At 33.2% G+C, this 23,089-nt stretch overlaps 1 protein-coding gene across 1 annotated transcript in view; it reads right to left on the minus strand.

The window, feature by feature from the left end:
- LOC121375354 (protein FAM135A-like) overlaps window positions 1-23,089 on the minus strand; it is a 56,059-nt gene that overhangs the window by 19,880 nt on the left and 13,090 nt on the right. Inside the window, exons 4-13 of the mRNA XM_041502770.1 lie at window positions 17,247-17,395; window positions 16,724-16,794; window positions 13,567-13,740; window positions 12,091-12,184; window positions 11,252-11,402; window positions 10,314-10,363; window positions 7,725-7,880; window positions 5,581-5,654; window positions 3,712-3,872; window positions 1,102-2,494 (exon numbers count right to left, since the gene is read on the minus strand). Of these exons, the coding sequence (XP_041358704.1) occupies window positions 1,102-2,494; window positions 3,712-3,872; window positions 5,581-5,654; window positions 7,725-7,880; window positions 10,314-10,363; window positions 11,252-11,402; window positions 12,091-12,184; window positions 13,567-13,740; window positions 16,724-16,794; window positions 17,247-17,395 (2,473 nt within the window). The remainder of the gene's footprint in view (window positions 1-1,101; window positions 2,495-3,711; window positions 3,873-5,580; window positions 5,655-7,724; window positions 7,881-10,313; window positions 10,364-11,251; window positions 11,403-12,090; window positions 12,185-13,566; window positions 13,741-16,723; window positions 16,795-17,246; window positions 17,396-23,089) is intronic.

Genomic DNA, 23,089 nt, shown 5'->3' on the forward strand with positions numbered 1-23,089 from the left:
AAACCAAACGGAAATTATTTACAAAAAACATTTTCGATGAGGGTGGGACAGACTATAGTTTAATGAACCTATAAAACAAATATACTCATAACATGATTCTAAGATATAATCTGAATTTTATATGATAAAATTAATAATGAGCAATATTGCAATGTTCAAATACAAAATACCTGATTAGGTAAACATTATTTTTATTTAGAATATTCACACAAAAAAAGAAAAACGACAAGACAATGACCAAAACATCGAGAGTACAAACATGCGTGTGTAACATTTTTTATAGTAAATCGTTTCATAATTTTTTACATGATTATAGTGATAGAATGAATAAATGAATGAATGTTTAACATCACCCCAGCATAAAATACATATCAGCTATTGGTTGTCAAACAAAGGTAAGTATATTGTTATAATAGAAATTCAATTTTGAATTTTTAAAAGTGGACCTACACTTTAAGAGTGACACATCTACATGTAGTAAGATGCATTTTACTGTAATCTACAGTTTTGGATAAACTTGAGCAGTGATGAAAATGACATACATTAACATTTTAACCCCCAAAAAAGATAATTTCTTTTTAGATACATGTAGGTTTCATTTAGCTGATTGTACACTATTTCTGACCTTATGTATTAGATGTCTCTATATGTTTTTAATGTTTACTCACCAGTTTTGGTGCACTCAATACAACTAGAAAAATTGCTTCAGCGATTTTAAGAAGTTTTAATTATAAAACACATTGTGTTTCCTAACATAAATAAAACAAAAATACTATTATACAATCATGAACCTAGAAACCCATTACCTCCAATACCTTTTAGAAATTACATTCAAATAATTAAGATAATTACAATATATCTAGATGCCAAAAAATAATATAACTAAATAAAAGATACATTACATGCCACTATAAAAAGAAATAATTTGTTACACTGCGGCTATTGAAAAATAAAATATTCGAACTCAAAGATCTAAAAATATTAAATAACACAAATATTTAACTAAGACCATCACCAAAGCAAGCTGTATGAAGGGCATCCACTGAACAGACAAGACCATTACACCAACAACATTTCTGACCAGAGAATGGTCCAACTCACTTGACCGTATTATGCCCAATCACAGAGACTAGCTTTGGTGTTGTCGAATCTGCATACCTCTGTGAAAGCTCAGGATAGGAGGATGATGATGATAACAATCTGGCTCTTGACTTCTGCAAACCATCAGCATTTCTCAGAGCCATCGAGCAATGTTTATTACACTCACGCCTCTCTTCTTCTTCCATATTTTTAATGAGGTCTGTATCACTGGAGGCCCTGTGACAACCAAAAGTTCCACGACTGGGTAAATCAACCATGTGAAGATTTTCTTCGGATAATTTTATTTTATCGTCAGGATGACTTTTTGCATATTCTTCTTTTAATAGCTCTAGTATTGTAAGCTTACTATCTGTGTTTTCAGGAATACTGTGCCTCTTGCCTTCACCATTACCACGTAGGATGGTGCTTTCTGGTGACCTCTCTCCACTACTTGAGAAACTAATCACTACGTCTTGCTGTGATACTTGCTGAGATGGGTTCACATTTGATGTTGTCATGGAATTTGATTCCATTCTACAGTGTGACTCCAAAAATTCATCATAACCATTAGCAATATGTGTTTCATCATCACTAACGTCATCGTCAACTTCAGGATTTATGACATAGTTCACTTCAGTTTCTCCCAAAGCATCACTAATAGAGTTGGCCAATGTATCAAAGTGTTCTTTTTCAAATTCTAATGTTTTACATGTAGAATCTGAAGGGTTTTCAGATTCCAAACTTACTTTAGACTCTATTAAACTTTCTGCCACATTACTATCAGGTGACCTACTAGAACCTTTGATTGTGTGACCTGAAGAAATATCTGGAATAGGATCAGTATGAGATCTGTGTGCCTTAAATCGATTCCGTGCAGTGTGTGCAAGAGTGTCACCCTCCAAATCATCATCATGTGTTTTCAAATGGGACAGGTCTGACCTGTTAACAGCCAGATCATTTAGGTCTGGCAAAGAACTGACACTAGCACGACTCCAACATGACTTGACAAAAAGAGAAGGCATCGACACTGAGTTAAGAGAATACTGAGCATAGCTCAGATCACTTTGGGAGGCACCTTGAGCAGGACTGAATGTACCCAGTTCAACACCAGTGGCAGGTATTTCATCGGGGTCAGTCTTTTTCCGATAGCCAACCAACACAACACCTTTTGTATCTTTGTGCGGTGTAGCCACAGTGCCCTTTGCATCTTTTTTCACAGAACCCTCAACTTCACTGCAAGAATACGATGATGGTCTCCGGAATGCCTCTGGTTTGATGTTCTTAATAAATGCCTTACGAGATCTTGATTGAACTTTTGGTAAGGACCGGTCACCATCAGAGCGAACAGAGTCTTGTTTGGAAAGCTTTTCTTTGTCAGACTTCTGCTGTTCTGCGTTATTCTTTTTAGCAAGTTCTGAAAACAAAACACAAAGTCTGAACAACTGTTTCTTGGAAATAGTTTATGATTTAGTGAACTCTCATTCTCCTCCAAAAACAAAAAACAGAAGAGAAAAAAAGAAAGAAAGAAACAGAAAAAGCATCTATTTTTGTTTGTAAACATGAAATATAGCTGTCATAAATTTCGTCCCAAAATCAAGCATTTGCCGTTATTGATGTTTAGTTTTACATTCTAGGTAAATGACATTGTGTTTAATTATATGAGCTTAGGTACCGTAATTAGTTTTATATGTTAAATGGAGAAAACTTTGTTCACAGATTAAATAATGGTTAGCAGTATCAGTCACTATCCATGCATGCATTGTTAGTTATTATTCAGTTTTAAAATATAAAACAAACATAAGTCAACTGTACATTAAGAAGCTGGTCCTATTTTAACACATGAAAACAAAATAAGCATGAAAATTACTGGACAGATGCGTACTAGTAACTGAAATTTGTATTTTTAAACCTTTGCCACTTCATAGAGCCAAGATAATAAAATCAACTGTGAAGTTTCATGCCTTCTTAGTTGAAATATGGATTACTTAAAAGGACATACCCTAGTTTCAACACGTGAAAATTAACACTAAGTTCAGTTAATCTACCAACCTGTAACACATTTGGATAAAGTTACAATTGAGTGAAACATGAGTCTGTGACTTTGAAATGGTGAAATACCCTCTAAAAATAGACTCCATAGCTGTTATTTCTCAGACGCATGTGCATTTTTAAAAATATGAGAAATGCATTTTGTGATATTAAAAACACTAGGATTACCAAAAACACTTCAAATGTACGGAAATGGATAATATATACTATAAAATCTAAGTAAAGTATGATTTCAGTTATCAAAAACGGCTCTAATAGTAAAAAATCTGCCTTAGTGTTTAAAAACTAGTGTATGTCCCTTTAATGTAGTTTTATCATGACAGAATTATCTTAATTTATTGAAATTAGATGATTCTGTCTTCTGTCAAGTAATAATATAGGTTATAAATCAATATCACTTGTGATTCTTAATCATGTTTTGGGTTGTCGTTCTTTCCCCATTCTTTCTCTCTAACTTTCATTATTTTGAGAAGTATAATTTTTCCTGAGACCAACTAAAAAGTTATTTTTCAAAAATAAAAATCTGAAATGGAACCAACTCGACAGAAAATATAAATGACTTAATAGAGGCAAAACATGTACCATATGAATGTTGCCAGTTGTCATGATAGATATCTTCAAAGATAATTGGCAAAGTGGTAGCATCACCATCCAAGTCTGGACAGCCAACAGGAAGGGTTGGAATACTCTGGAAATATGAAGATGTCTTCACAAGGTTTGCAAGGTCTGCATGACCATGTATACTGAAAATTAACAACATACAATTAACTTTGAATATCTCAAATTTCTTTCTAAACACAAACAACAATCTGATTGGTTAAACTGCTTATTTTTATGCATGAATTTCATAACTCGATGAACCGAAAAAAATTAAGCCTTTTCCCTGATTTGCACTACTTTTCTACAATTATTCAACAGCTAAGATTAGCAAAAATTATTTTGCTTATCAAAAATGACATCATAATTTGGTATTTAAGTTTAAACAAAGCAAACCCAGACATATATTATTGAAACATGCTATTGAAATTAAATACAATTATATGAACTGTAAAAAATAATGTGTACACTTTAGTATTACATTTACATGGAGTTATACACTAAGTGCATAATTTGTTTTGGTTCATACTTACATGGACCAAAAACAGTATTCATAATTATCAGACTATAAATCTGATATTAATACTAATAATAAAAAAATATTAAAATCTAGTCAGTGAAACTGATCTATGAACAAACGAAGACAACAAAATAATGCTGGAACTATAAAAACTTATAAATAAACTGAACTGGCAACAACAATTAAGCCCCCCCTCCAAAAACAAAACAAAAAACAAGAAGAAAAATCCAAACAATTTCTTGATTCTTATAAATTGTGATCTATCATAAAATTATTAAACTGATACAATTAACATGTGATCCTATAAGTAGTTGTCCTCACAAACATACGTCTTAAACAAATCAGGTTATATGATCCAAAGGTCTGTAACATTGCCATTAAAATATTTTATGAACAATCAGCTACTATTAAGGGTCACTATGAGATGATAATCATGATAGTTGGTAAAAAATTACATCACTCTGGTGCACCAAATCTTGCATGCCATGCTGTCTGCAGAGTTTGAATCAATATGTCAATGAAGATATTAAATGCATGACATCAAAAAGCAATTGATTCAAATAAAAGCAAACATCAACTAACATTACAAGTCATATCAACATGCTTTTCAATGGTCACAATGTATAATCTTCAGAATGCATAATCTTCAGAGTTGAAGGGGCAATTGTCCCCCTGATCACACCCACCCACTTCTGACACCTGTTGGTGATAATAACATCAAAATGATCTCCAGAGTTGAAGGGGAAATGTCCCTCTGATCACCCCACACACTTCTGACACCTATGTTGGTGATAATAACATCAAAATGATCTCCAGAGTTGAAGGGGAAACGTCCCTCTGATCACACCCCACCCACTTCTGACAACTATGTTGGTGATAATAACATCAAAATGATCTTCAGAGTTGAAGGGAAATGTCCCCCTGATCACACCCACCCACTTCTGACACCTATGTTGGTAATAATAACATCAAAATGAAAGTCATAAAGTATGTCAATATGAAGATGAATTTCAAGGTTAAAATTAACATTAAAGTCAACATAAATAATTGTCAAGGACATCAAATCAAAGTCAAGCTAATGTTTAAACATGGTGTGCGTGTATTCCATTTTGTGTATATTTTTCATAATTATTTTCCATTCCATTCTGATATTAAGGAAAAGTTCTTTCTACAGCAACAAAAATAAATAAAGCAAAACACAACACAACACAATTATTTGTGGGCATCCAAATGTTTTTTCTTCTTCAAAATCTGACAGCTGGTAAAAATTGCCAGTAACCAGTTATAAGCAAAAACTCTACATAGGACCAGTTATTCTCCATACAGTAACCTACCTTGGCTCATAACATGAAAGACAGGTTATCTTGGGATACTCAAAGGTGAAAAATGCTTCAGCAAATCTTTTAACCTGTAATTATAATAAATAAATACTACTGTAAAACTAAGATTGATTTTGTTTTAAATTTTAAAATGGAATACTTTTTGTAATCTCAAACTACATATAGTGTGAACTGTTGGCTTATAAGACCAAACACTAATTCTAATCTCAAACTACAATGTATTATCTCCCATATATCCCCATGATTTAAGCTTGACATAAAAAATTATGACAGTAGATCTACAATAAGACTGCAATGTTCTAATTAGCTTTTGTCTAATGACTAATGGAATTCATTCGCCAACCTGAACTTTAATTCGCATTTGGCAAATTATATTATATACTATAGTCTGTTGATAAAAAACTTAAAAAAAAAAAAAAACGTTCCCCCAAAACAACAACAAAAACTCACTACCAAAATTAAGCTGACGATAATTAAATGACATTTTATGTACTGAAAAAAAAGGCGCATGGGGCCTGAATTACTCATGTTGTATTAAATTAACTATACCTTTGAAAAGTGATCAACAGCAATAATGATGTATCACAAATGGTAGTTTGGTGACTGCTAATTTGACATTAACATAACAAATGAAGACATGCATGAACATATGTATTGTAACAAGAACCAATAAATTATCCACTTTTAGCACCAGCATATACCTTGGAATTTTGTGACTTTTAATTTCACCTGAGAAATAATTAGGGAATAAATGAAGATGTATACTGGTGATGGTCAAGGACATGCGAGGATCAAATGTACCAGTTTTGGATGAAATCTATGTGGTGGAATTTGAACAAAAGTTGAAAATCTCTCAGCCAATTAGAGGCATTGGCAGCCATATTAGATTTTAAATCATCACAAAAAATAACAACACTTGGTCAGAGTCAAGAGAAAATCATTTGTACCAAGTTTAGTTGAAATCTGCACAGTGGAACATGGCAGCCATTTTGGATTTTGAATTGGCCCCAAAAATAACAACACTTGCAGGGCCATCGTTTGAACCATGTTTGGTTGAAACTTGCCAGGTGTTACTTGAAAAGAAGTAAAAAAAATATGAAAAATTGATGGACACCAGATGTTGTACCATGAAATAAGTTCCTGTGGCTCATCTAGCCAGGTGAGCTAAAAAACAATCTCAAGACTTAGCATGATTACAGCGGATTCTGTCTAATCCATTCACTTAGAACCGATGAAATATGCCAATTTACATAGAGTGCTGGTATTGAAAGATTTCACCCAGAGTTACTGTTCTGGCGATATCGGGATCAGGAAAATACCATTGTAAATAAGACACCAAATCCGTATGAGAGAACACACTCTAATAATAATCAGACTGATCACACTGCATACAACCGAATACTGTTCAATATTGATAACATTCAAATAAGTGCGATTATTTGATTTTCCTATCGTGTCCTATATACTTGGGAACTGCATCTGAAATTCAGAATAGACAGCATCCAGTTTAGTCAGAGTTTTGTTGATAATGACTTAATGGTAGGGTCTTTGAAATCATATCAGTTTACAAAGAAATCCAGTTTAGACAGATGTTGATTTGGACACAGTCCGCTGTATATAAAAAACATTTATGAAGTTACCAGACGAATAAAAATAAATATTTAAGGCAGTTATAATAATCATCTGGTTTTAAATTTGTTCAAGAATGTATATTTGTTTGAATACCTATCTGGTTAGGTATAACCTTGACTGACACAAAACAGCTATATTACCACTTTATGACAAATTGCTATAAATTCAATTATATTTCAAAATCTAATACTGGAAAGATGATTTTTAGGTTATCTAGCATTGTGCTGACTAATACAATCAAACAGAATATTTTGGATGATAGACCACCCACATTCAAGCACCAACATTACAAACTGGTTTACTTATACCCTAGCAGTGTGATGACTAATACACACAAACAGAATATTTTGGAAGATAGACCACCCACATTCAAACACCAACATTACAAACTGGTTTACTTATCATACCCTAGCAGTGTGATGACTAATACACACAAACAGAATATTTTGGATGATAGACCACCCGCATTCAAACACCAACATTACAAACTGGTTTACGTATCATACCCTAGCAGTGTGATGCTCTTGAGCCAGATATTCTTGGACAGGTTGAGCCAGCATTATGAGCTCTGTAATTTGGGTCCACAGGATGACATTTTCAGCACACAATTGGGTAATGTCTGTAACTACTGTCTGGATCACATCTTCTTCATCAAACAAGGTCTACGAAAAATGCAGTGTTTATATAAACATACAGACATTGATAAGAAGACTAACATCAACAACATATACTAACGAAACTGTTCCTTCTACATTCTAGTAATCTGTCAAACAACAGAAATAATGAGTTACATGCATTCTTCTTGCAAACGATGTGTGATTCACAACTGTATAATTTATTTAACATCAACAGACAACTATGTTTAGTCATGTCAGTGGAGGATGAACTGATAACTGCTCACTGCCTTATATCAACTTTATTCTATGAATGTTCAAATGAAAAATGTTTTAAGGTGTCTGTATAGAGGTTTTCACCATTGGACCTGAGAGAAGGATAAAGTTGATACCATAACACAGCAACTGGTTTCCTTATTTATCCTGCAATCAAATAAATACTATTAAAAACAAGTATTTTATTTGTGTGCCATTTAGTTAATAGTGAAATGCTTCATACAAAACCTGAGTGTCAATTAGTGTATAATTGTTCATTTAACTATTTTGTTTCAACTTTAAAAAAGTCAAGCATTTTGAGAGTACTGCTAAAGTAATACATGTCCTCTACTGGGTCCAATTTTTTTCTCATATATTGTGAAAAAACAACATCTGGAAAACTATATGTGGGAAGGATGGACAGACAGACAGACAGACAGAGATACATACTAGGGGACTAGTAATAGATAAAGCTATTATACATCATAACTTCATAACAAAATTACAGTAATTGTTCCCACAGTATTCAAAACAGGAAAAGAAAAGGGTGTAAACATGTGCCATTTGTTGTGCCACAAAGTGCAATACAAGCAAAGTGTATGTTCAATATGTAAACAAATAAAGGACTTCAGCATGGTTTTTGTCATACAATTCAACTAGCATATTATTATTTTAATCATATAAGGAAACAATGGTATGTGGTCATTTTATACCATTGCAAAAGTTATATTAGTTATTTCACATGTACAGATTCAGAGTGGGGCTGGGGGATGTACATCTTTCACAAACATGATTTGGACCTTTGTTAACACGAAAACAAAATTTTAGGAAATATTATTCTACATGATATGTGAAACAAAATAGATTGCAATCAGTTAATGTAAAAAGTTAACAATGTGGACATAAAACAAATCCATTCAAAAGTGAAGCACCCTCCAGTAAACAGGAAAGAGTGCAACATTTCCAATTGCATTCAGGCACGTGTTTGCAAAAAGGATCGTACTGCACATGTGTGGTTCGTCATTTTCCATTTTTAAGGCCACTATATGAAAAAATATATGTTGCTGAAATATGTAGAGTATAGTGGACGAAACTTTGTTTCATATTTTTTAAAAAGGATAAATTCAGTTTGTCAAGTAATCTGGTCCGGTCCGTGTTTTACACTCATTTGTTGATGTCAATACAAGGAAGGAAATGTTTTATTTAACAACACACTCAACACATTTTATTTACAGTTATACTGCGTCAGACATTTGTGGTTAAGGACAACACAGATATTGAGAGAGGAAACCTGCTGTCGCCACTTCATAGGCTACTCTTTTTTATCAGCAGCAAGGGATCTTTTATATGCACCATCTCACAGACAGGATAGTACATACTACAACCTTTGTTACACCAGTTGTGGAGCACTGGCTGGAACGAGAAATAGCCCAATGGCACCAACGGGATCGATCCTAGACCGACAGCGCATCAAGCAAACGCTTTACCACTGGGCTACGTCCCGCCCCTTGATGTCAATACAGATAGGCTAAACGTTCATACCAGTGAATAGATCGTAAAATATCAATTTTAAAATTAATTGATTAGTAATTAACACAATTTATACCCTCAAAATTATTTACAATTGTTATGAATGGATTATGAATACTATTCACTACAATAGAGGCATAAAAATGTAGCATACCTTTTGCAGATCGAATTTCATAATTGAAAACAAATTCAAACAATAGGGGGCTTATAAAATCATCGAAATTAAATGATTTGGTCACGCTGATCTGGCATGTGTGAGGTCATGTAACACGCACTGAATGTTAATCCATCTTCCTCCATTTACAATCAATTTTTACAAGTCAAGTGGACCCGATATCGGTAATATTAAGGAATAAATAAAAACGACTCAACAAAATTAATGGTTTTAAGGGTTTGTAACGTTTTGTATTGAGATACTTACTTGTCTGAACCTCACAAATGAACAAGCAGACAACAAATTGGATGTTGATTGCTCAAACTGTGCATGAAAAAACAAACTGAACGGAGTTGGAAGCATAACTCAGTTAGGGACATTGATGATACATCCAGTTATTGGTTCCAGTCCCTTCAACACTGAGATAACAATGTTAGACTGTGTATGTCTCTGTCTGTCTGTCTCTCTTTTTATACGATTATATGGTACAGAAACAAAACATTACTTTCAATAAGTGCACCTAAATTGTAAGTTTATCTTACCTTTAAATTTGACAACACTTTTTCTAGTCTTGTATGGCAGTCTTTTATTTCTGCAAAACAAAGTAGTAGTTTTATAGAAATGTCTCACCTAACATGAACTGATTTGGTTTCACCCATAGTTGCATGCATAGATATCCATCACATCTTTAAACAAAATATTAAATTTTAATTATTTTTAAATTTATAAAAGAAATAATTTGTAATGTAAAGCTTAGAATTAATTTAGATCTTTAAAAAAAAGTTTATATGTATTATATCTTGGAATTAGAGTTTGGGTGAAATGGAGCTAAACAAAATCTTAACTGGGAACTAAATGCAAAAATATTTTAATTAAAACTTTAAATTTTAAAACAAATAATTTGTGATGTAAAACTCATGATTAAGTTTTAAAATTTAAATGTAGTAAAATTAAAATGAATTTAAAAATCCATTCTGATTGTTTTTTAAAACAAGACCTAAGCATGTGCATCCAGTGGTTTGTGACAAATGGAGATTAACACGAAAACATAGCTGTTCAAGTCAGATAGCATATACTCAAACATCTCCAACTCAAACATGTATATGGATAGGAATTATGCCCGATTTGTAATTAATGTCATAGCATTTTAAAATATTTAAATGTTTGGACAAGTTGCTTAAAACTTCAGTTGGCATTGCATATCACAATGTAATGTAACAATACTAACATCAACTATGACGTTATGATTTTAAATCTTCGTGTGACATTCCCTATGATAATGCAATATAACTTCACCTACATGTATAACAATATCATTTCATGTCACAATAACTCAATATTTGTATTCAATTATAACCATGTTATTTTCATCACTTGATTTACTTAGAATATAAATTTTTTTTATTTATAATAAATGTAGATGTACTACTTAAAAAGCTTGTACACACTGTAGGACAGTAACTTCTACTACATGACATACCAAGAGTGAAATGGTGATCATCTGAAAGCATTGGTAAATACAGCTGAAAGGTTGTCTGAAGACTTTCATACGCTGACAGAAGAATATTACAGATGGTCTTGTGGGTGCTGTAGGCATTATTTAACCGGAATTTAGCAATTCTCTCTGGACTCTGAAAACAACATTGCTTTTTTCTGTACAAAGAGGCTATTTCATGCTTTCCATTAAATATGACAATTCGTGATATGTGAAAATCATATTTACAAATGGTAAAATCAAAGTTACTTCTTTGTTTCATCTATAGCAACATTTAAAAAATCATATTTGACAAATAGACAATGTCATACGTACTACATAGTAAAGTAATAATATTTATTTTAGTGCCTTCATAGTCAATAAAGTTTGAACCTGATCATTCTTTTTTAACAATAGTGTATCATTTCAAAAACCCAATTATGGTCTAAACAATTGTGTTACAATAATCTGTTGGAATTAGAGCCTCCAGTATATGAAGAGAATGCTCATTTCATTTACAGATAGATTACACCAAGTAATTTTCACAAGAGTGGTCTTTGTCTAATCACCAGAAAGTTTTATGGTGTTTTATTTGCTTCTTTCAATGTACAGACATTTCAAAGGTTTTAATCCCAATACTTTACTAGTGATATGAAGTATTAGACATCAAGCTGTGTCAAACTATATTCATCCATGCCACAAAGACAAAATCTCACTTAAGAACTAAAAAACATTTCCCTATAATTTTAGTATTGACGAACAAATTTGCTACTGCCACTAAAATTACAAAATTATGTACAAAGTTAATGGTCTAGTTATGAAGGTTAGAAGGAGCAAACACTCACCCCTGAAAGTGGTCCCTGACCAAAATAAACAGCTTCCAGGGTGGACTGATCTGGAGATTTGTTTGCCCATGCAGTTTTGGGTGGACGGGGCATGCTATAATTGTAATAGACATAACATAAACATGAACAAAACTGTGCATAAATAATGTTTTCTTGAAGGCTTTTTATCACTGTAAAAACGTAAAAAAAAATCTTTGATCACAGAGTATGAACAAAAACATCAACTATTGGGCTGACAGTGCCATATATACTAGTAGCCGTAAGTTGAATTGGTGAGCATAAAAGACATGCCTCTGTAAATGTTGATAGCCAAGAAAACGTTTTGTTCTATAATAACCATTTTCTGCTTATAAAGGTCACTGGTAACAATAACACCAATTAATGAAAGGCTAATACTGGTTAATATTTAATAAACTCTTAACTCTTATGCATTCAGATTTGTCATTTTCATCAAATTCAAAGAAAACAACTAAGGTTCCATTATTTTAAATGTGTGTAATATTTTAGGGAACATTTAGAGACGACAAGTAATCCCAACTGTTATCTTCTTCCATGTCTGTATCTTCAATTATTTTCGGTGAATATATCCTTTAAATGTCCAACTTGTTTTAAAAGAAATATTTTATAAATATCAAGAATATTGAAACTATGTGAATGTTACAACATCAATAATGTTTACACAAATTTAGACCATTTATCGTTTTCTTTTCGATATTGCGACAACTAAAATACAAACACCAGTCAAAAACATACACTGACAGTGTTTCTGTCAGAGGGTAAAACGGGAATGGTGCCATACCCAAATATTTTTTTTTTTAAAGTTAACTTTTTGACAAAATTAATTACTCTATATCATTACTGTCTGATTTTCTTAACCCTAACCCTAGACGTAACCCATTTTTTTTCTGGGGGAGGCCCCCCATACACCCCTGTTGACTGTGGTTGCATTCAATTTCATAGCACCATATCCAAAAAATTCTTTCTGGCAGAAACACTGGCTGAACGTGTTTGATTGTTATTCAACTATGTTTTAATGTTTACAGAATCTAGATAGATAACTACTGTGAATGTTGACAGCTGTGTTTAGGAAGATTGGTCGCATCTCGACTACAGTTGAAACTGGGAGGGTAAGAGTTAAAGTTAGTGACCCTAGTTTCCGAGGTGTGTACCTTTTTAGCTTACATAAAACTAATTTTGAGTTAACTAGTACAAACACCAGATGAATAATGGTTTTGACAAAACGGATCATTTAAGCAAGAAGTAATGTATAATTTAATGATCAAACAGGTGTAATAGCTGAAAATATTTTACACTGTCTAAGGTCATTGGCTTTGACCTGGAACAATAAATTATTTTGAAAGATTTTCTAGTTTTAAGCGTTCCAATTTTTCTAAGTCTATTATTACTACTGAATCAGATGCAGTGTGAGTTATTAAAGTTCAACCGTATTATGACTAATCTAATGGTAATACATACTTGAGGTAAGGCTGATGGATGGCTATCAGAGTTCCATGAATGGTCACTTCAATCACAGAAAGATGAAAGTAGTCAAACAGGACAGGAACATGATGGTGCAGACCTTTTGTTGGACTGAAGTTGAGGAACAATGTACGTGTGCTAACACACTCCATTTTATCTTGTAAACAGGACCTGTTTCAAGAGAAAAATTACATAAAAAGTTTAATTAAAATTAAAATTGTCTTATTATATTATTATAATTAAACAAAAAGCAGGGCTTCTAGATTATGGTAGCCCCACTCCCATGGCTAGTGATATTCAATGTTGGGCTAGTAAATAACTACTATTGCCATGCCCGATGGCTAGTGAATTTGTTTTCTTCAAATGTGGCAGTTAAGTCTATTTTGTAAATATGAATATTCTGCACTCACCTGAACCCCCAATGTTAGTGTTTTTAAGCTCCAACTCTCTCTTTAGGTGACATATCTAATTATTAGTAGTATTATTTAGTAAAATTGTATTGACTTAAAGTAAAGTAGGGCTAGTGAATTTTTAATTGTGGCTAGTAAATTTTTTAAATTGCTGATTCCATGGCTAGTGGATTTGATAAAAATTCTAGAAGCCCTGCAAAAAGCAAAGATAAAGTACTTTTTAAAAATCGGAATCACTACATTGTATGTACAATAATACATTTGTTTGTCTTAAAAGATCATCTCAATATTTTGATAATTTAATTTAAGAACCAAAGAGTATAATTATAGTCTGCAGGCAGAGTCCACATTTTTAGGATTCCGTGTTCTTATAGTCATAGTTATTCCATGTAGGATGATGTGCTGCATCATATCCCGGTGGAGGTCAACTTTGAAAAGTGTGTGATGGGTCATCAGAGGTCATTAAAGATCAAGGGGGTACAAATTTGAAGAAAAAAGTAATTTTTTACTTTCTTCATAAATATTATCTTCATAGCATACCTTTTATGTGGGATTACTTATAAACACAAACAACACACTGAATTAGTCAAACTGTTGGTTTAAAATTTCGATTCATTTAGTATTCAATACAAAACCTCAACTTCAACATCACTTTTTTGAATCTGACTAATTTTTCGATCCCAGAAACTGGTTTCAAATAGGACATCGTTTTATCCGTAAGAGAGTCAAAGCGACCACCATGGTTAATTTTGTAGTATGAACTAGTTTTATGGAGATGCATGCACATATCTATTGGCATCTGCATTTACTAAACCATTATGCAAATATATATCTAAAAATCGATGTTTCCAGTGGACAAGTTAATATAATTATAACAGTCTGGAGGAAAAAAACAAAAAACGACAACCCGATTTGTTTTGTTTGGTAAACCCTTTATTAACTGCTGATGGGTCGAACACATCCAGGGTCAACTATAAGCCTTCGCTCGAACTAAATTATCGGTCCCATCTGTGTTATTAGCTATATTTCCCTCGAACTGGTGATCCATCAACTATCAAATGGGAAACCACCGAAAAGGACCAACAATTGCTGCGCTTGCGCAGTTGGTTATTACTACCTTCAAATGTATTATTTAGGCGGAACGAACTATAGATGAACCGGGGTATCGCAACAAAAGCCATGCAATCCTTTCTTTACCATACTTGTCATGTTGTTTGTTACGCAGCTATCGGTAATGATCTTTCAAGTAGAGAGAGTAATACTGTACCTGTTAGCTGAACCGTGATACCAATCAAACAATTAGTGCACAAATGGACCTTGGTATCAAGAGTTACTTTGAACACATCTGCAAGACCAGTTTTAAATGTAACAATGGGCATGTTAATCAGCTGTCATCACCGACAAGGGCTTCTGCATCACACAATTGGCATAATTTCTAGTAAATTTGTTCCCTCAGATATTTTGCTATATAACACATTGATGAAATTTTAAAGCTTGCAGTTACCAAAATAATATGTATCTAATTCAACTTTCTAACTGATGTTACGAAAATATCCTATGTTGACTGAATGGTTCAGTCGAACTACCCAATGGGTCAAACACTTTCTCAAGCACCGACGGGGTTCGAGCCAATGGGATTCAACTGTGTGTGTGTGTGTGTGTATATATATACATATATATATATATATACACACACATATATATACATATATACATATATATATATATATATATATATATAAATTAGCATTGGTATTAACATGTATACTCCCCAAATCTACCCCCCCCCCCCCCCCCACACCAACTTTGTTAGCAAATATTGTATCACAATTTAAAAGGCTTATATATAGTATTTTATTCCCACCCACAAATTAGTAATAAAGTGAGAAATAAAATAAGAACCTTTTTTTGTGTAGGTGCATTGTTGTTAAATTTGTGTTATTTAATCATATAATGCACTTGAAAAATAATTTCTTGAAACATAAATGGTGATGTGCAACTGTAAAAGATTGGGCCTGTACTGTGTTATAGTAACAACTATTTGGGTGCCAATGGTTAGAGGAAAATGACAGAAAAATGACTGGGAATGTTTTGTAAAGTTAATTGTTTTTGTTTTAACTCTTATCCACCCAGCTTTAGAACCAGAAAACGTCATCACTGACCCAAGTTTTCAATCTGAAATATGTAATGTCAACATATCCATGACAAAGATTACTGGTTGCCAAATACCCATTTGTAAATTGAATGTAAATGGAAATCAAAAGAATTAACATGCAGATCCAATTTTGTTTTCATACAATCATGGCAGTGGTAATCATTTTCTTTTTCTTTTTCTTTTGTTTTCAGGCTCGAACAATGTACATATTTGATGACAACAGTTATAGCTTTTGCATTTTTACAAATTCTATTGGCAGACTGATAACAGAGGTCAGACTTTTTTTCTTGGTTACAATTTTACGGTCCCTTCAAAGAAATTTACAGGGTCATTGCATGGTCCAAACAGGACCTACATTTATGAGGAAACACTGCATGGGACTTCAAAAACTGAAACAAATTGAAACAATTTTCAATGCTGTTCAGTCCAACTAATCCAAAGCAAGTCCTGTCCAAGTGCTTTATGAAAGCGAACCTATATTACAGCAATAAAACATAGCACTAGACTCACACATTTACATTGAGTGAATTATTATTATTGGGACTTTTTGCAATTATCACATCTTTTCTGGTATGAATGCAATATTTACCCATGTTCCTCTTCTCCAAACCACAGTTCAACTACTAACTGAAGGTCAAGGTTTTCCATGTCTTTTTCAAGCTGAAACAAAATTGTCCAAAATCAGATTGATGGAGTTTGCTACTTTGGCAAACTAAGCAAACTTAAGAATTCTATTATATAAAGGGGCTATTCCAAATATATGTTATACTGAACTATACTTAGTCTAATAAACATATATTTAAGTATGAATAATGAACATATATTTAAGTATGAATAATGAACACTATCAAAAACCTGTAAGTACCATAAACTATCAACTGATGATTTTTCATGGGTGATTGCTGGATATTTTTCAAAGTATATTACGCACCCCCCCCCCCCCCATTTTTAACCTGTAAACAAAAGGCTGCATAATAAACAGGAAAATGCAGTAATGCTCCTTAACCACTTTTCTACCAAATGTCTAACACTTAATGTGGACTGATTTATCTTTTAACTACATTCAATATATAAAATGCAAGCCATTATGGCTTTTCAGTTGTAGAACTGACCTGTGAGCTGTCAACAAGGGTATGAACACGGTACATGAAGGCATCGTTGATTGAAAGGTCTTCTTCACGGTATTGGATCTGGTAGGTCTTGCTCACTGCTGCATCACCAATGATACATGCTGGAAGTATTAAGCTGCTGTTGTTGGGTGCTGAAAATAAGAAGAGTACTTACTGCAGTTCAAAATGTCACCATGTGAGTGATTATTGAAAAAAATGGTTCATTTCACATATTTGGCATGCATTATTAAATAAATAAAAATTATGTTGCTAAAAATCGTCATAAGTGAAAGACTTTTGTATGACATAGCAACTGAAAGTATAATGTATAATGATTGCTGTGTGGAAATAAGGCATAATTGATGCAATTATTGTTTAGGGTACTGGTGTTTTTGTGACAACTTCTCTTCACACCTACATGTATTACGAAATATATGGATATAATGGACTCTGTCCAAACCGGATTCACAAGGGACCAATAAAATATGCCGGTTTAGACAGAGTGCCGGTGTAGACAGAGTTTGTAAAGAGTTATGGTTCTTGCAATATATTAACCAAACATTTAAACTAAGTGTAAATCGTCTGTAAAAGCAAGGCTAAGCAATGCATGTTTTAGTGAGTGGTATAAACCTGAAAAATATATGCGTTGCTAAGAAACCAATCAAATTCAAAATAAACAAAATATGAAGGGTGGTCAGTGAGAAGCGGGCTGGGACACAAGTTCAGTCCTGACTTTTGAAAGTGGGATATTAACATTTGACTGTAATCAAAACAACAAGCAGAATAAACAACATTATTTTATTAATGAGTAAAAATTACATGAAATGTCTGAATTTAGAGTTTTATTGTTTTAAACAGATTGGTATGATGCAACGCAAGTATGAACACATACAAATAATAATCAATTTATCTTGCCACCTACACCCGTTACTACAAGTGTGGTTCATTGTTTATTAAGCCTTCAAAGAAATGCGATTATTTTTGTAACACTTTGGTGTGCTAATTACTGGGAACTGTTGTCATTTTTAAAAGGTGACCACTGGCAGACACTAGAGGTAATAATGTGTGCTGGTGTAGACAGAGCTAATTACTACATAAACTGTTCTTTTGTTATTGAATTTGCATCCGAAGTCTGCAATACACAGCATCCAGTGTAAACAGAGTTTTATTCCTAATAAATTAACAGTAGCTGGGCGGGACTTTAAGAGTCCACTGCATTTTGAATTATGAAGATCGACAAACAGGTCCTGAAAAAACTCTCCTTACTCACATAAAAACCAGGCAAATAATCAATCTTGAGAGGTTTTCTCGTTCCAACCAGTGCACCACAACTGGTCAAAGGCCATGGTATATGCTTTCCTGTCTGTTAGAAAGTGCACATAAAAGATCCCTTACTGCATTAGAAAAAATGTAGCAGGTTTCCTCCAATGACTATGATCCAAAATTACATAATGTTTGACATTCAACAGCCTATGATTAATTAATCAATGTGCTCTAGTGGTGCCGTTAAACAAAACAAACTTTAACTTTTGTTTGTGTATATATTTCTGCATGTTTATTGCACCAATAAATTATAATGTCAGATACAGGTACCCTCAATTGTCAGGCATGTAAATAGAGGATAATAAATGAGTGACCAGTTATTATCAAATTTATGTCCCGAGTGAAATAATTTTCACTTGTCACCAGCTTTAACGAGTGACAAGTGAAAATTATTTCACGAGGGACATATATTTGATAATAACTGGTACCAAGTTTGTTATTCTATTTATTATCCCAGCTATTTGGGGTTTTAAAAAGCCTTTATTTTTCAATATAGCCTACATCGGCTACACGTCCATGTATATAGAAACGACGTAAACTACTTTACTATTCTGGGTATTGCTTTAACTTTGTATTTTATTCACTGTTCACAGATAATTTTCAAAACCCAAAGTTCTATATATTCTGTAGAAAAAAAAATCTATAATGAAATGCATTAAACTACAAATTTATTACAAGTTTAAGACTGAACCCAGAAAAACGTAAACGCAAACGCGTTAAACTATGTGACATCATTGTATGTGCATTGCCAAAATATTGTGATGACGTCATATTTAGTACAGGCAAGGTGATTAGTTTGCTGGCGTCAAATCGTCCAATAATAATGTACGTTAAACCACTGCATGATAATTTCTTAGTGAGAAATTATTATTTTTATTTTCCCCGTTATGAGTGCCTGCTGGGGTAATAAATATACATCCTTTGTTTGGGTATTCTTTCCTACTGAGTTGTCTGATCTTTTATATCCCGAGATGGAGGGTCATCATGAAAACACCCACATACTCCTGCTTCATGATTTTACAAATCCCATATATTGTCAGGAGTGTAACATTTTTATTGTCATTGCCAAACACCTATCCTTTCTCAGTGTGTGGATTTAATAATTAAAAAATATATAAAATAAAATGTCTTCAATAAGTTTTCATTTTATTTAAATATTTAGTTGAAATATTATATTTTCTTTTGGTTTCTTTTATGTATGTTATGTGGACAAGTGTGTGTGTGTGTCTATCTGTCTGTCTGTCTGTCTGTCTGTCTGTGTGTGTGTGTGTGTGTGTGTGTGTGTGTGTGTGTGTGTGTGTGTGTCTGTGTGTGTGTGTGTGTGTGTGTGTTGTATCTGTGTGTTTGTGTGTGTGTGTCCGTGTGTATCTGTGTGTCTGTGTGTGTGTGTGTGTATTTGAGAGCCCGACCATGTTAGTGGGGGTTTGGAGGCAGGCTCACTTGCAATAATTTTAAGTTTGTTAATAAATAAATAAATATTTCATTGATATAAATTTCCATAATAAATGACACTGTAACATTCATGGTGAATGATATTCCATGAAGTTCCATGTGCTTTGGCTTAAATATGAGTTTGTGTAAGGTCAGGAATGTAACACCACATATGTAATATTGGTCCAGAAGGAGGATATTGTTTCTTTGATGTGGGATTGGAAGGTCTGTATTGGATATATAAGCGTACTGATGTTGTTTGTTTTTTAAAAGGGACGGTAAAGTCAAATATGAGCCTTATCTGTTGGAAAGTTGCATACCCGGTCCACCAACACAAACTGACAGTTTAAGAAATGAAAAACACATAATTTTAGAATTAAAAAACAAACACTTGATTATTCCTGCTAAGTGGGTCAGCCATTTTGTTTCTTGTATAGCTTGTAAGGGATGTGATGTCAGCTGCTGTCAACTCCTGTATGCATAGTGTAAACAAAGTGATTTACGACAAGGCGCTTCACTTCGATCAACCTGACTTGCAAAACAACATAAATGCTCAGCTAATGTAACAAGGAAGGAAATGTTTTATTTAACAATGTACTCAACACATTTTATTTACGGTTATATGGTCAAGGACCACACAGATATATAGTGAGGAAACCTGTTGTCACAATTTCATGGGCTACTCTTTTCGATTAGAAGCAAGGGATCTTTTATACACACCATCCCATGGACAGGATAGTACATACCAGTCTTTAATACACCAGTTGCAGACCACTGCCTGGAACGAGAAATAGCCAAATGGGGCCACCGATGGGGATCGGTCCTAAACTGACTGTCCATCAATTGAGCACTTTACCACTGGGCTAAGTCCCCCCCCCCCCCCCCCCCCCCCTCTAATATAATATAAACTATTTAACTGAATAATGAAGTGGATTGCAAAGGCTGATGACCAGCATTAAATTTGGTATCTTAGTAGAAACGACATATTTTCTATTACTGTTCTTATATACCATTTACATTTGAGATGCAAGTTTTATACATTATGCTACATTTTTACAAATCATCAGTAATTAATGGCAGGGAGTTGTACAGCTAAAGATTACTTGTTCTTACTGTGACAAATAGATGGATTGGTGAGTTTAGTAACTATAATTTTAGTACTCTCAGTAACATATGTAGATTTTAAACATAATAAATAAAATTGCACTTTACTTACATTTTATTATTTAGAATACACATTTCCATTCACCTGAAGTACTTTTTGGTACTCCTGATGTTTGTAAAACCACGAAATGCATTTTTTCACAAGACGTTCTGTCGAGAAAAAAATGTTAAGCAAGCAAGGTCCAATCTATTTTTAATGTCACAGACGTTGGTATATCACGTGACCGTTATCATTTTGGTTCGGTTTGTTTTCTCGTGCACGGTTCGAGCAATCAACATCCGATTTCTTGTTGTTCATTTGTGAGATTTTTCTTCACAGTTCGTGAACATTTTCAGTAACAATAAAGTTCAGACAAGTAAGTGTCTCAATACAAAACGTTACAAACCCTGTAAAACCAATAATTTTGCTAAGTCTTACGATATCTGGAGAAGGGATACAACCAGGACAGAACAGTTGGAACATGTCCAGGAGAGGTGAAACGAACGCACCCCAAGTCTGTGAAATTTGTCGTGACGTAGGCATTGTTGTGCTTCGAGCGACATCTACCGGTGACATCAGAATACTAACTTTCAAAATTATTTCAAGCAATTGGGACATGGGGATTCTCATGGTATTTATCGATATAAAACCTGCTTTTTCACTCCATTTGATAAAAACGTGATCCAAGTGTGTTACAGGTTTGTAGATTAACCAAATTATAATTTATTTTCGCTGGATGGAACTAGGGTGTGCGGCTTTAATATACTACAATATGTTAACATTTTAAATAAATTAAATCATAATATTTTTTTTTTTAAGTAACTCATTCCTATTAAAATGAAAACATGGGAGACAAAATAGTAATAGTTTTCCACAGATGTAACTTGCGTGATATTTTACTTAACTTACATGATACTATTATATACAAATGGTCCTATAATATTTCAGCTGTAAAGCATCGTTTCATATCTGTGCATAAATAAACTATGTGGCTTCATGTTCAAGCATAAATATTTCAAACTACTTCTAACACTTCACAGGATTTTTTGGCTTTATAAATATGATTGAAATATTTTTATTCTCTGATGTAACCCTACCTGACACTAATAAAAATTGGCCTACAGCAAACAAAATAATTCTGCTACCAACATGTGATACATGGAAATAAACTATTACGGCTCCATTATAAAAAATAAGAGAGTCAAACGCTCTATTCCTGTGAAAGTTGGATTGATCTTATTTGTCATTCCTGGCTTCAAATTGTAACTTATGTGACGTGAAATGGCCCATTTGCTACATTATTAATCTTGCAGATATTCTGGAAATTTTACCAACATTTATAGGATATTAAATGTATCACATGTTGGTGGCAGAATTATTTTGTTTGCTGTAGGAAGCTAGTTTAATATCCTATTTATTACCCATAATCGATCTTAAATTATATCATTAAACTCATTTGGTTGAAGTGTTACGTCTCTTGGCGTTCTAGTGGGACATATCACTTTGTTATGAACCAAGATATTTTTAACCATATGGGTAATAAGTTCATATCAGACCTATGTCAATCAATTTGTGCCTCCTGTCATAAATGAAAATAAGCCTGTTACAAAATGTTGAAATAATGTTACTGTTGTCATGATCATAACAGTCATGTATTAATTATGTACTATTACATATGCCTGTAGAATTACTTTACATTATGCAGTGAAACCCATGTACATCCAAACTGAGCCCAATATTTTAAAAAATAAAAAAATAAAAAAATACTTAATTGACATTCATCAGAACTGCAACAAAAGATAAGCCTAAGCCTAAGCCTAAGCCAAGGTACTATTTTAACAAAAAAACAACAAAAAAACAAAACCAAAAACAACTCCAGAACAAGAACAAACAAAACGCCACCTTGATTTTTGGTGGATCTACGTGGCAGTCCCATTCCCCTCCTCCC

The sequence above is a fragment of the Gigantopelta aegis genome, chromosome 6, assembly GCF_016097555.1.
Source record: "Gigantopelta aegis isolate Gae_Host chromosome 6, Gae_host_genome, whole genome shotgun sequence".
In the NCBI taxonomy this organism is placed as follows: domain Eukaryota; kingdom Metazoa; phylum Mollusca; class Gastropoda; order Neomphalida; family Peltospiridae; genus Gigantopelta; species Gigantopelta aegis.